The 14,331-nt window shown below is 35.5% G+C and overlaps 1 protein-coding gene across 6 annotated transcripts in view; it reads left to right on the top strand.

The window, feature by feature from the left end:
- LOC106877218 (intraflagellar transport protein 54) overlaps positions 1-14,331 on the top strand; it is a 293,932-nt gene that overhangs the window by 258,850 nt on the left and 20,751 nt on the right. For all 6 annotated transcript variants that reach the window (XM_089354120.1, XM_089354119.1, XM_052968703.2 and 3 more), the window contains one exon: positions 1,050-1,132. In XM_089354120.1, coding sequence (XP_089210246.1) covers positions 1,050-1,132 — 83 coding nt within the window. The remainder of the gene's footprint in view (positions 1-1,049; positions 1,133-14,331) is intronic.

The following is a 14,331-nucleotide window of genomic DNA, read 5'->3' as shown; positions in this document are numbered from 1 at the left end:
ATACTGTCATTGTTTCATTTAAATAGTTGCAGGTCTACTCTTGCAGGAAAGACATGCTAAATGTTTGGCAGAGAGATGATGTTCTAGGAAGGAAAGGCAAAAATAAAAATAAGGCAAACACGGTGCTCTCTAGGGCACAGTGTTTTTCTCCTTTTCTTTCTTTCTTTTCTTTATATGACATCATTGGTTATAAACAATGGAAAGGGGATAGTTTTTGACACTACAAAGAAGAAATTTAAAACATGTTTTGTTATATTGTGAGCCATTTCATGGAAAGCTTTGTTGTAATGAAATCACTACTTTGATCAGTAAGAAAAATTATACCAAATAGTTTTAATCACAGAGTTGGGAAGAAAATGGAGATCAAATCTTTGAACAAACTGTTACAAAATTTGATGGAAAATAACACCTAATGCTGCAAATAAATATCATTCCTGACAACAACAGTTTGCAAATAAATTATACGGACACATTTAACTCTTACAATCTAAAGAAATGCAAAACCTGTACACATCCTTATTTTTCTTTGAAATGATTTAGATTGACCAAGACTAACTTTGATGTATTCTTACTATATTATAAACAATTTTGATATTTGTATTTTGAATCGGCATAAACAGGTGAGATGGATTTGTCTTGTTATATTAGCTGCACAGAATTTATTTCAGTATTAAGTCAAGTATGTTGATATAACTTTGCGAAAGATACATTCAGACTTAAATGATTTATAGACATCCTACGCTCAGTGACATTAGATCAGTGAAAAACGATGCAATAATTCTAAAACTTTGAATTTCTAACACAGTATTTACAAAATACACCTAATTACTGAGGTAGATTCATATATTTTTAATTTGAGAGAATAAATTTCTGTAAACACTTAATGTACCATACATTCTGAAAATTTTTAAGAGTACTGTAGTAGTTATCTACCTATACAACATCAATGGAAAATTTATTCTTTGCTCAGAATGTATTTTGTATTTGTACATTTTGAAGATTTTTTTTCTTTCTCAACTTTTAATTTTTCTCTCTCACTTTTTAAACAGGTGGTTTGGTAAATAAATTATTAGAAACAAAAAAAGAACTAGAAGGCACTATTGCTTCAGAGGAAAAGTCAAAAGTTAAAATTGTAAGTATGAAAATAAATAAGAATCAATATTTTGCTGATATAATTCTTTCCTTCCAAAAGATATGAAATTGTTTTATTTATTCAATTATTTAACAATTTAATCTAATTCATTCACGGTCTTTACAGAATTTCTTTAGTTCTACAGAGTAAACTGATTGAACATCATTCAAATTGATGTCCTTGTGTAGTTTTATTTACTTTGTTAACATTTTGAAGTGGAATGAGTAGTTTTGTTGCCATGTGTATTTCCTTGCCCTATATATTATTTTTATTTATTTGTTAATCTTACAACTTGTTTTATCAGATTTTCTTAGATTTATGATAAATAAGATTAGCTTGGTTAAAGTGCACTTCAAATTAATATTTGCTATTGAAAGAAGTTCAAAATGTATGTGTTATAAAAGTACAAGGTATAAAAGATAAGGCACAGCTGGGATGTTGGAAAAAAAAGATGTTCATTGAGTGAATTTAAAAGGATGAAGATAGAATTGGTAACTTTGACAGAAACAGACATATACACCGCTTGAAAATGGAGCAAAGGCTGTGAAGAACTGGTGAGTGAAGGTATTAGGTTGCACAGTTTAGCTAAAAAAAAAGCATGATAATTGCTTCTAAATCACCATGGGGTTTTACAGTCATATAGTAGTAAAGAATCACATTCTAAAAGAGCTGTATGTGTGATAAACCCTCCGTCACTCCACCCCCCCCTACACACACACTTATCCCTCCTCCCAACCTTCCACTACCCCACCACCTCTCCCACATCTGACCCATCAACCCCTCTCCCCATTTCAGTCTCTTGTTACCACTCCTGATTTTCCCCTCTCTGAGGTGGAACGCACTCTTCTCAAAAGGGGTCTACGCTTCAACCCCCCATCACTCCATCCAGTAACAAATTTCAGGCGCATGCTGATCTTCATAGCTTTGTGCGCTGTGTCAGGCTATATACATTATTTCACAACACTCCACCTGCATCTAATGAAGAGGACTACTTCACCAACCTGGGCCACTGACCATCCCACTGGACGCCAGCTCCTGGTCAATTCCATGCAGTTGATCATTTTGCAGGCATTTGTCAATGCGTTGCAGACTGATTTAACTTTCACAGGTGTCCCTGACATCTAAACATCTCCCCAGCCAATCTCTCAGCTCTTCGATGTCTCCAATGCCACAAAGGCATTATCATATAACTAGCCGACAAGGTTGGAGCCATTGTGGTGTGGCGTGTGGACCTCTACAAGGCCAAAGCTCTCCACCAACTTTAAGACACCTCCTTCTACTGCCCTCTGCCCTCCAACCCCACACTTAGCTACCAACTGACAGTATCCTCCACTATCCATGACCTCATCTCCTCCTCTCGTCTCCCTCCCACCGCCTCGAACCTCATTGTCCGCACTCCTCACACCCCCCACCTTCTACTTCTTTCCCAAAATCCACAAACCCAACAACCCTGGCTGCCCCATCATCTCTGCCTGTAACTGACCCATGGAACTTGTCTCTAAATACCTCAACCGTGTCCTTTCCTCCCTAGTGGCTCCCCTCCCCTCATACATCCATGACACTAACCATGCTCTTCGTCTTTTCAATTCTTTTTTTTCTCTCCTGGCCCCTCTAAACTTCTCTTCATTCTTTATATCAAGAGTCTATATACAGTGATGCCATACCACGAAGGACTTCTTGGCCCTCAAACACTACCTACTCCTTCGATCTAACCCCCAACCTGACATGTCCATACTTCTTCATCTGGCCGAACTTGTTCTCTCCCTCAACTACTTCTCGTTCATGGTTGAGTTTTACCAACAGACCTCGAGAGTGACTATGGGAACAAGAATGGGCTCCAACTTTGTGAACCTGTTTGTTGGCTATGTTGAAGCCCAAATATTTTCAAGATTCACTGGTCCCACTCCTAAATTATATGGTCACTATATTGATGACTGTATTGGTGTGACCTCACATCCCACGAACAACTAGACTCCTTCCTCTCTTTTGTGCAATCTTTCCATCCTGCTCTCGAATTCTCCTGCACCATTTCCAACACTTCCGTTGCCTTTCTCGACATTTCAGTCAACATACACCACTCCATTCTCACCACCTCCATCCACTACAAACACACCGACTCGCACCAAGCTCTCCATCCTCTACTCCCAATTCCTCCATCTGCACAGGCTCTGCAGTGACAACCATAACTTTGAGACTCAGTTTCAACTCATGGCTCACCACCTCATCTTTCGTGGATATCCCCTCACCAGAGCACATTCCATGGACCATGCCCCTGCTCTCTCTCCTTGCACCTATCCTGCCATTACCCATCTCCCATTTCTCCTCACCTACCACCCCTCTACCCTACCTCTCCAACACACCATTCTCCGAGCCTTCCGGTAACTCCAGTCCAACCCCCTCCACTTCGCACATCTTCCCCAACCTACCTCTCCGCTCCTTCAAATGAGTTTACAACCTACATGACCTCCTGATCCACAGTTTTTTCCCTAACCTCACTTCCCAACCGGGCTCATTCTCCTGCTCCTGCCCATGCTGCCCCACTTGCCCCTACCTCCCCAACACCACCATTCTCACAGGCTCTCATCATCGTCCCTATTATATCACTGACTCTTTCATCTGCACTTCTAGCAATGTTATTTACTGTGTCTCCTGCTCTTTCTGTCCTTCTCTGTACATCGGTCAAACAGGAGGCCGCTTGGCTTACCGGTTCGCAGACCACCTCCAAGATATTAGACTCGGGAACAACACCCTAGTTTCATATGGGCTCAACTTCCTTCCCTTCTTCATCTGACTCCCCACTCTCTTCATCTCATACCTACTTCCTCTCTTGCCCTGACACCTACTTCCTCTCTTCACCCCTACCCACCTTCTCCCTTCATCGTTACCCCCTCCTACGACATTGCAACCCACAATCCCAACATGCTATCCCCCTCCCATATACCCCACTCCTACTCCACGTCTTCACCCCAAACCCACATGTCACCCTCACATCCCCACACCCCACCCTTGCATCCCCACCTCAACACCACCACACCTCAACACCATCACACCCCAACACCACCCCATACACTAGCACTGACCACTTCCTAGCACCCACACCACATCATGCCACACCACACATCAGACCACATCACACCACCCTGCACACACTAGCACTGACTCCCAGTGCCCACACCATCATCCAAACACCCACACATTACAGACGCACACACTTACACACACATCCACACGTCAAGGTCACCAGCCCCTATCCACATGCACACATCCACATGTCAAGGTCAACAGCCCCTATCCACACTCTCACATACACATGCATGCACACCTTCATTTTGGGATCACCAATACTCTATTCTAACTACTCTTTTCTAACTAGCCAGCTACCATGATTGATTACTAGCCCCTGAAGCTTTTTTTCATTTTCTCACTGTTTATTTCCTCATGTTACTTTCTGCTGAAGAGCATAGACTCAAAACGTAAAAGACTTTCTCACCTTCTCGAGCGTTAAACTAATACATGTATTTTGATGTATATATATATATATATATATATATATATGTTGTAGATGGTCTAGTATGCGTATATACTGTTGTAATTTTATTTTTTTATTTTTAATGCAGTGTATATTTTATTTGATTTTAATGTGTTAATTCGAATATAATTAATTATTTACAATATGTATTTTGAACCCATTTTTCTATTTAAGGTTTTCTTCAATTTTTTTTTTTTAAATAGGATGAATCTATATTAAATTCATTTGTTTTGTTCATTGCGCACCCAGGACCGTTATTTGATACGACCAATGAAACAGATGTGTTTCAAATTTTATATTAGTTTTGATTGCATTGTTATTCCTTTCCCATTTCTAACAAAACTGTCCAATGAACGGGAACGTGATACTCCGAGTAACAGTCTTTTGTTATATTTCTGCTGCTTTTAAATAAAATATATATATATATATATGTGTATGCATGTATGTATGTATATATGTATATTTATGTGTGTGTGTATGTATATATATATGTGTTTGTGTGTATGGATATATATAAAAATCATTGGAAGAATCAGTTTATTAGATGGAGTCCAATTAATGTCATCAAATAAATGGAACAGGTTTTGATGCTAATATAGATTATGCATTTAATTTAGCCAGACAGCTGTTTCTTTGCAAAAGACCATATAATATTGAAGAATTGGTATTTCATCAAAAGTAATACACATTATTATATGATGTCATTTGGAACTCATCAGTGGTTAATAATTAAATATTTTAATGTTTAAAGCTTGTTCCTTTAGTTTTCTTCTTTGCGATCATTATATTGATTTTGTTTTCTAATTAATTCCTTTCACTTGCCAAATAAAATTCTAAATTCATATATATACATATATCTATATATGTATATGCATATATATATATATATGTAAGTATATGTATGTGTGTGTGTGTATATATATATATATATATATATATATATATATATATATATATTTTTTTTTTTTCTCCGTGTTTTTCTCCTTGTCTCCGTATTCTTTCTGTTGAAGAGCGTAGCTCGAAACGTCAAAGACTTTCCGTATTCCCGAGCGTCATACTAATATATACTTTTGTTATTTACACCACCTGTCCTCGTCTGTTGTTATTTTTTGTATATTCTCCCATATATATATATATATATATATATATATATATATATATATAAATAGAAAGATATACAGAGTGTGATGGGTAAATTGTTGTCATATTATATTTTTTGCTTCATGCATGCACATAATTTGTTTTTCATTTTGTCGACTACATAGTATAGTAGGGTCAGTTGCACACCAACTGTGAGAAAAACAGCACCATGATGCAATTCATTCTGCAAGAAATTTTTAGATGACATGCTGTACTGCTTGGCATTTGTGCCAGAAGCTCCAATACAATAAGATAGTAAACACACAGAACAACCGTTGGCTTGCTGTCTCCCAAAAACATGTACCAGTCAACATCATGGTGCTTGGGGTGACCACTAGTGATGGTGACATTATGCCTTCCGACACGGCCTCAGACTCAGCATGAAGGCCTACATCAAGTGCCTTGACACAGTAGTGCGCTGCCCTGGATCAAGAGGGTAGCTGCTAGAAGCCCCTATGTCTGGCAACTGGACTCTGCACCATGCCAACATAACCAGGAGAACCCAGTCATAGCTGTCAGACAATTTCTGCAACATCACCCCTAACATCTGGCCACCTGACTCCCCAGACTACAACCCTCTTGATTATTATGTGTGGGGCGCATCTGAGCGAGAGATAAATTTTGATAAATATGTCTAAAATGAGATGTCAATGTTATTTTCATTTTTGTGTAATTTAGATGAAAATATATTCACCGCACCCTGTATGTGTATGTGTGTAGATATATATATTGCATGGAAAAATGCGAGCATGAAAAGTAATATTCTTAAGATTATAAACATGGAAAAGTACAGGACAAGTTATTACACCTGGGAAAGTATAAGACAAGCTATTACTTCTTGTAAAGTAAAGAATAAGAAACTTTTTACTTGAAATATTGCAGCAAAGAATGCCACTTCTTCTAATTTATCACTCTTTACAGTTCTCGTCTTTTAAATTTATTGTACAAAACTGTTCAGCTAATTTGTAAGTTTGTATAATTAGTCGCTTTTTTCTGTATTTAAGGTAGTAAATTAGCCAAATTCTACTTAAACAAGTATAGTGTTATTTGTAAACTATAATAAAATAATTTTTAATATTCAAATTTTAATTTTTACTGCAATATTTTAAGTAAAACATTTCTTATTCTTTACTTTACAAGAAGTAATAGCTTGTCCTATACATTTCCAGGTGCACTAACTTGCCCTGTACTTTTCCAGGTTTATAATCTTAAGAATATTACTTTTCATGCTTGTATTTTTCCATGTAATCCATGATTTTTCCAGGCATTGCTGCTATAAGATAATTGATAATGTGTCAATTAATAATTTAAGATTTTAACTTATAAAATACTGAAAAATAATATTTCAATTTTTCCATGTAAGTGATGATATTTCAATTTTTTCATGTTTAATTTAAATACATGTTGCGATTGAATTATTTGATATAACCCATCCACACCAAATTAATGGCAGGGAATTTTACCATCTTGTTGGTTGCATCATGGTTCACCAAAAGTTACAAACAACAAAACCCCAAAACCAGTTACCAGGCTCACCTTAAGTAATCAAGATTTTGAGTTGGTGATAATAGCACTGATTGCTGCTAATCTAGATCTATCAATAATTATTCACTACAAAAGTAATTATAAAAGCATATCAAATATACACAAATTAAAATTATCTACATCCCATTGATATAAATTTGATTTATGAAAATTCCCTTTTATTTAATTTTAAATTTAAAAAGTAAATTTAGAATATAAGCACTTTTAACCAGTACCTTTTCTGGACAGCCTTACTACATCCCTTCAGGTCTGCCCATAGAGACGCAGCCAAAAATGACTATATTCTTGCCCCAATAAATTTAGATGCACATATCTGAAGCATGTAATACATTAATAACTAGCCTGATTTTTATAATTAACTAAAAAGAAAAGGAAGCAACTAAAAAGGAAAAGCAAAAAAAGCAGAAAGCAAGTTAATTAAAGCTGCAAGAGAAAATTAATAATAAAAGTTTAACTTACCCTAATCCAACAGCATATTAAAAATAAAGGTAAAGTCAACCTTGGTGGAATTTCAACTTAGAACGAAAAACTGCTAAGCATTTCGTCCAGCATGGTAACATTTCTGCCAACTCACCATGTTAGAATGTAAATATTCATTTTAGAAATATATTCTTATCTTTGGGGTGTTACTTCTTACTTGCTCACTTACTGACAATAAATTTCATGACATTTCACCTCATAACTTTTTTTCTACTAATTTTTATTCATGAATTTTTCATGCATTTTTCTATTATACTTTTCTAAGAAAAGTATACTTTTATTTGAAAATTAAAAAAATTATGTTACTTGAAGATGAATAGGTGCCTTACTGCCCCACCCCCCTGAGGTTGCAGATATTTTGATGTAACTCTGTTTCTATTGAACCAAATCTCAAATTATTTATGCCAAAGTGTAACTGTGGAGGTGTCCTCTTTAAAACTGTCAACAGTTTGCAATTTAGTTGAAAACTGAATTAGTGGTGAAGCTTGGAAGCTGATGTGATTGATGAAATGATGGACTTCAGAATATATTCATCCACTACCATGGTTGAATGATATATGTATGTATATATATCTACATATATGTATGTATATCTACATACATATGTATATATATATGTATGTGTGTGTGCATGTGTGTATTTGTATGTATGTATATATATATATATATATATATATATATATATACATACATACATACATACATATATATATGTGTATGCATTTATATATATATGTATGCATATATATAATATATATATGCATATACATATGTATGTATATGTATGCATATATATATATTATGAATAATATATATATATACTATATTATATTTAATTGAAAGCCATGCATCCATTTCCAAGTATATGTATGTATGTATGTATGTATATATATATATGTGTGTGTGTGTGTGTGTGTGTGTGTATATCTACGTGTATGTATGTATATAAATGTATGTATATATATGTGTGTGTGTATGTGTGTGTGTATATATCTATGTGTGTGTGTATATCTATATATATATATAATATGGAAATATTTTATTCACAAATGCATTGTAATAATGCTGAATAGTATTAATAGGAGAGAACATGTGTGTGTGTGTATGTATGTATATATGTTTGTATATATATATGTCTGTATATATATGTATATGTATGTATGTATATATGTGTGTGTGTGTGTGTGTGTATATATATATATATATCTGTATGTATATATATGTGTGTGTATATATATGCATGCTGTTCTTTTTTATAACAGGAAACTTGCCAACATGATTCTTAAGCAACCATTATAAACATTTGTTTATTATATACTAAGTATATTGAATTTTTTTCTAAGAGAAACTGTCATAGTAACCAAACGGATATCTAAATCAAAGACTTCTGCAGATTGTTTCAGTATGTTATGTATTTCTAGCAAGAAAGAAAATTCAGTAAATCTTAACTGCTGCAACATGTCCATCTTTATACACATGCAAAGTCTTTAAGTCATTTAACCATCTCTCTGTCTTTCTCCCTCTGTCTCTCTCTCTCTCTGTCTCTCTCTGTCTCTCTCTCTCTCTCTCTCTCTCTCTCTCTCTCTCTAACATCTTGTTCGTTTCTCACTTGTTAACTGTCAAGAGAGAAAGATGAATAGACAGAAAGTATGAATGATAGAGTTTATTTAACATTGCTTTTCAATTAGTTATGAATGAGTTGATTTCGAACCACATGTCATATAGTTTGAGGAATTGGGAAACATATTAAACATTACAATATTTCTGTAAAGAAAGTTAAACAATAGTTTATTTATTTACTTTTCTTTTTTCATTTAAAACTGACTTGAAAAATACCAAAATTGACATAATTAGGACAAACTTGACAACTCTCTAATAGACTTTACCTTTTGAAATAAGTGTAGTGTATATCCTTGGCAACTGAGAGAGAGAAATATAGATTTTAATTCTTAGTGAATTTAATAGAAGTTTATGAAGATATACTAAAGAAAAGGATTTAATATGATAGAGATAGCTTTCAGAGATGACAATATTCCTTGCATAGAACTGCTAAATGGTTTGATATACACCTTCCCTTGTTTATCGTTAGTTCTTACATCACTGATCAGGGATAACTCAATATGCTCAATTGTGAACCATGTTATGCTTATCCTGAATTGATTTGTGATATCATGAGTCAGCAATCAATCAAAGATTCTGTTTGGACTGCAAAAGAACCACCCAGCAGTCTTGGATCATAGGCGAGCTGGCAGAAATGGTTAGCACGCCGGGCGAAATGCTTAGCGGTATTTCGTCTGCCACTGCGTTCTGAGTTCAAATTCCGCCGAGGTCGACTTTGCCTTTCATCCTTTCGGGGTCAATAAATTAAGTACCAGTTATGCACTGGGGTCGATATAATCGACTTAATCCGTTTGTCTGTCCTTGTTTGTCCCCTCTGTGTGTAGCCCCTTGTGGGCAGTAAAGAAATAGAAATAAGTGAATTCAGTGAAGTTCAGCCTTGGGACAAACAACACCATAAGTAATATCTTGCTCACTGTGACATACAAATACTACCCATTAATGCATATTCTACAGTCTTCTAAAGATAGGCAATAATTTCTGGATCCTGCACATCTAACAAACTATACCCCACCATAATGATGGAATCATTGCATGGTATGATATTCTATGGTTGGATGCCCTTCCTAATGCCAATCACTCCAAGAGTGTAATGGGTGCTTTTACGTGACACTGGCACAGGTGCCATTTGTGTGATGCCAGTATCTGCCACGACTGCGATTTTGTTCAGTTTGATGGGTCTTCTCAAGCACAATATAAAGCCAAAGGTTTAGTCATTGCCTCTGTGAGGCTTAACGCTCAAAAGGAATATGGCCTAATTTTATTTTTTTTTTTTTGTTCCTTTTTGCTGATAAAGAAAGCTCATCATCATCATCATCATCATCATTTTAATTATCATCATAAGGCAGCAGCCTGGCAGAATGATTAACATACTGGGCAAAATGCTTTGCAGCATTTCATCTGTCCTTATATTCTGAGTTCAAATTCCACTGAGGTCGATTTTACCTTTCATCCTTTTGGAGTTGATAAAATAAGTACTAGCTGAATGTAGTTGACTTACCCCTCCCCCTGAACTTGCTGGCCTTGTGCCAAAATTTGAAACTATTATTATTATTATGGTGGTGGAATGGCAGAATTTACTGAGAATAGGAAAGAAAATTTCCATACATTTATTGCATTCCCTTTCCTTCTGAGTTGACATGTCACTGAGGTCAACTCTGTCTTTCATCCCGCCATGTTTGAAGGTAAAAAAAAAAATACTTGGGATGGATTGAATCAACTTCACCCATTCTCAAAATGTGTGACTTTCTGTAACTGTTAGAAATGGCTTCAAATTTTTGGCACAATGCCAGCAACTTTAAAGGAATGGGTTGAGTCAGTTACATCATCTCAGTGCTCAACAGGTACTGATTTTATCAACAGTAAAAGGATGAATGGCAAGGTCCACTTCAGCAGGATGTGAACTCAGAGTATAAAGAACCTGAAAAAATGTTGCTAACCATTTTGTCTAATGCTCTAACAATTCTGCCAGCTTGCGACCTTGATAACAATAATAATAATATTTTTCTAATTCTGGCACAAGGTTAGGAATTTCGAGAGAAGGAGCAAGTCAGTAACATTAGCTCCAATACTTGACTAGTACTTTATTTTATCAACCCTGAAATGATGAATTCCGATGTTGACTTCAGCAGGATTTGAGCCCAGCATGTAAAGAGCCAGAAGAAATGCCAGTGAGCACTTTGCTGGCATGCTAATGATTCTACCAACTTTATACCTTCTTAATAATGATAATAATAATTATTATTATTATTGTTATTATGATTATTATTATTATTGTTATTATTATTATTATTATTATCATCATCATCATTATCAGTATTCATAAGGCACATGACTCAGTGATTAGAGCATCAGGATCACACTCATAAGGTAGTGAGTTTGATCTCCAGACTGGGCTCTGTGTTTAGTTGTTATATCACTGGTGCCAAGCTGTATCGGTGTTTGTCTTTCCCTTGGATAACATCAGTGGCATGGAGAGGGGAGGCTGGTATGCATGGGAATCTGCTGGTCTTCCATAAACAACCTTGCCCAGACTTGTACCTCAGAGAAGAACTTTCTCGGAGCAATCCATAGTCATTCATGACTGAAGGAGGTCTTAACCCTTTAGAAGGATGATGACTGGCATAACCTACAAAGAATCAGATAAGATGTATTTGCACTTTTAGTTATGCCTCTCTATTTTCTGAGTTCAACTACTGCCATCATCAACATTGTCTTTCATCTTTGAGGGACTGATATAATAATTACCAGATAAGTACTGGAGTTGCTTTAATTGAAGGTGCCCTCCACTGAAATTTGAAGTGCAGTTCTCATGTTACAGAACAGTAGGATTTGTTTTTAGAATAGCATATTGGTTAAGTCTTATACTAAGTTCTTTTTGGTATTTAGTTAGACTTCTTTACACACCAAGTACAAATCCTACTGGTTTAAGTTTAAGTTTCCTTCTTCAGGCTTTATAAGTAGTCAAGTACTATGATTGATTTTGTGTGGTTTGACTTTGCATTTAATCTTTCCAGTGTCACTACGCTAATTATTGATATTTCCACTCATTCCATTTTTGTGCATTTGCTAGTAAGTGGAGCAAAGACACTTAGCTGTTACTGCATGTAGGATGGTTCCCACTATTAGCCAAGACCTTCATAAAGATCCCTCAGCTGCCTTTGTTTTGACAAGGAGAGCTAGCAGTTTTCCTCCATCTTCTGGTTATAGCAAAGGGATTGCATAGTTCACACATTTTAAGAATTGGGGATAGGATTGTATTGCTTTAACCAAGCCTTCGTCAACTTCTTTATGTATAAGATGAGGATGAAGATGCTGCCCTCTAGGAAATTTGATGAAAAGTTGGTGCAAGTGGCAAACTGTTGCATGTGAGATAGGATTACAGGTAAGTTCACTGCCATCAATTCACCATGAGGAAAGTTTATCAAGAAAATATATCCATAGTATCTCACCAGTAATAGTTAAAAGCTATTTTATTGAAAGGAGAAATGGTGAATTGATGACAGTGAACTTTCCCTGTAGTGAATTGATGACATGGTGAGATAGCCAGTTCTTGAGTCCTTCTCAGAGAGTGTAGGTGAGAGAAGGTAACTACCCTGATTCACCATAGGTGGTGGTTCATATTTCATTGTGGGGTCTTTGTTTTATTTCAAAATCCTTGTAAAGTTTTAATCTGTTTTTTTTTTCCATGTTGTGTTACATTTTTATCATCTCCAGTTTTATTGCATAAAATGCTTTGTATGTATTTGTGAGGTTCTTGCAGCCCATAAAATGGATTATTATTATTATCATTATTTACAAAGTTTGATTGGACTAGATAAAATGGGTGTAATCTTGGATCAACATTAAAATAACGCAAAACATATCAGACTAATAAAATAAAGCATTTTCAATTTGTTTAAATTTTATCTCTTCATTTAGATTGCACTGATGTATTAATATTTAATGCAAAACGGACTAAAGCAATAGCAGCGATTTCACTTTATGTATATTGCATGCACACACACTTGCACATTTTAAGTAATATTCATTGCAAATTCTTTGACTTTTTTTTGTTGTCATCAATATTTTAACACGTCACAGATTTCCAACTAGAATGTATACTTTGATGGCTCTTCCCATTGGCAGTTTAATTGTTTAACTCACAAATGAAAGACATTAGAAATAAGCCAGTGTTGATATATGTTGCTGTCAAAGAGATATTCCTAATATAAACTTTTTTCCAAGAAAATCAATCTGCACTTGAATCTTTCTGAGAAAGCTGAAGCAATCAATCTTCATTTATGTTATATGGGTTATGTTGTTCTTATCGTTGCAGTGACTGCTTTGTTTATTGGCAAAAAAACTAACTTCACACAGAATGGGATTTAGATTTCTTTACCTATGAATAAGGTAGATGAGAATCTCATTGTAGTCATTGTGCTGGGTTTGTTGCCATCGCAGTTAGCTTTCATTGGACAAGTTCACTTTGCTGTGAGTCAGTTGCTATTTAACACCTGGGTAGTCTTGATTATACTGATGAAAGATATTCTGAACCCAACACCCCTGTTTTTCGTCTGTGACTACTTTATTCAAATATGTTAGTTTTTGTTTGGCTTTCATATTGCAAAGATAGATATCTTAGGTGCAGGTGTGGCTGTGTAGTAAGAAGATTGTTTCCCAACCACATAGTTCCAGGTTCAGTCCTATTGCATGTCACCTTGAGTATGTATCTTTTACTATAGCCTTGGTCACAAAACTTGTCTGACAGCCACAACTTGGTTCTTCTGCTTGTGTGGCGTGGTGCAGAATCCTGTAGCCTGACATAAGGTCTTCCAACAGCCACCCTCTTGATTCAGGGCAGCTGTACCAAGCTCTAGTCATTCATTTTACTAGCAACTGTATTTAC

The sequence above is a fragment of the Octopus bimaculoides genome, chromosome 6 (genome assembly GCF_046866305.1).
Source record: "Octopus bimaculoides isolate indiv1 chromosome 6, ASM4686630v1, whole genome shotgun sequence".
Taxonomy (NCBI): Eukaryota; Metazoa; Mollusca; class Cephalopoda; order Octopoda; family Octopodidae; genus Octopus; species Octopus bimaculoides.
Note: the sequence above shows the minus strand (reverse complement) of the source record. Positions and strands in the feature narration are given on the sequence as shown.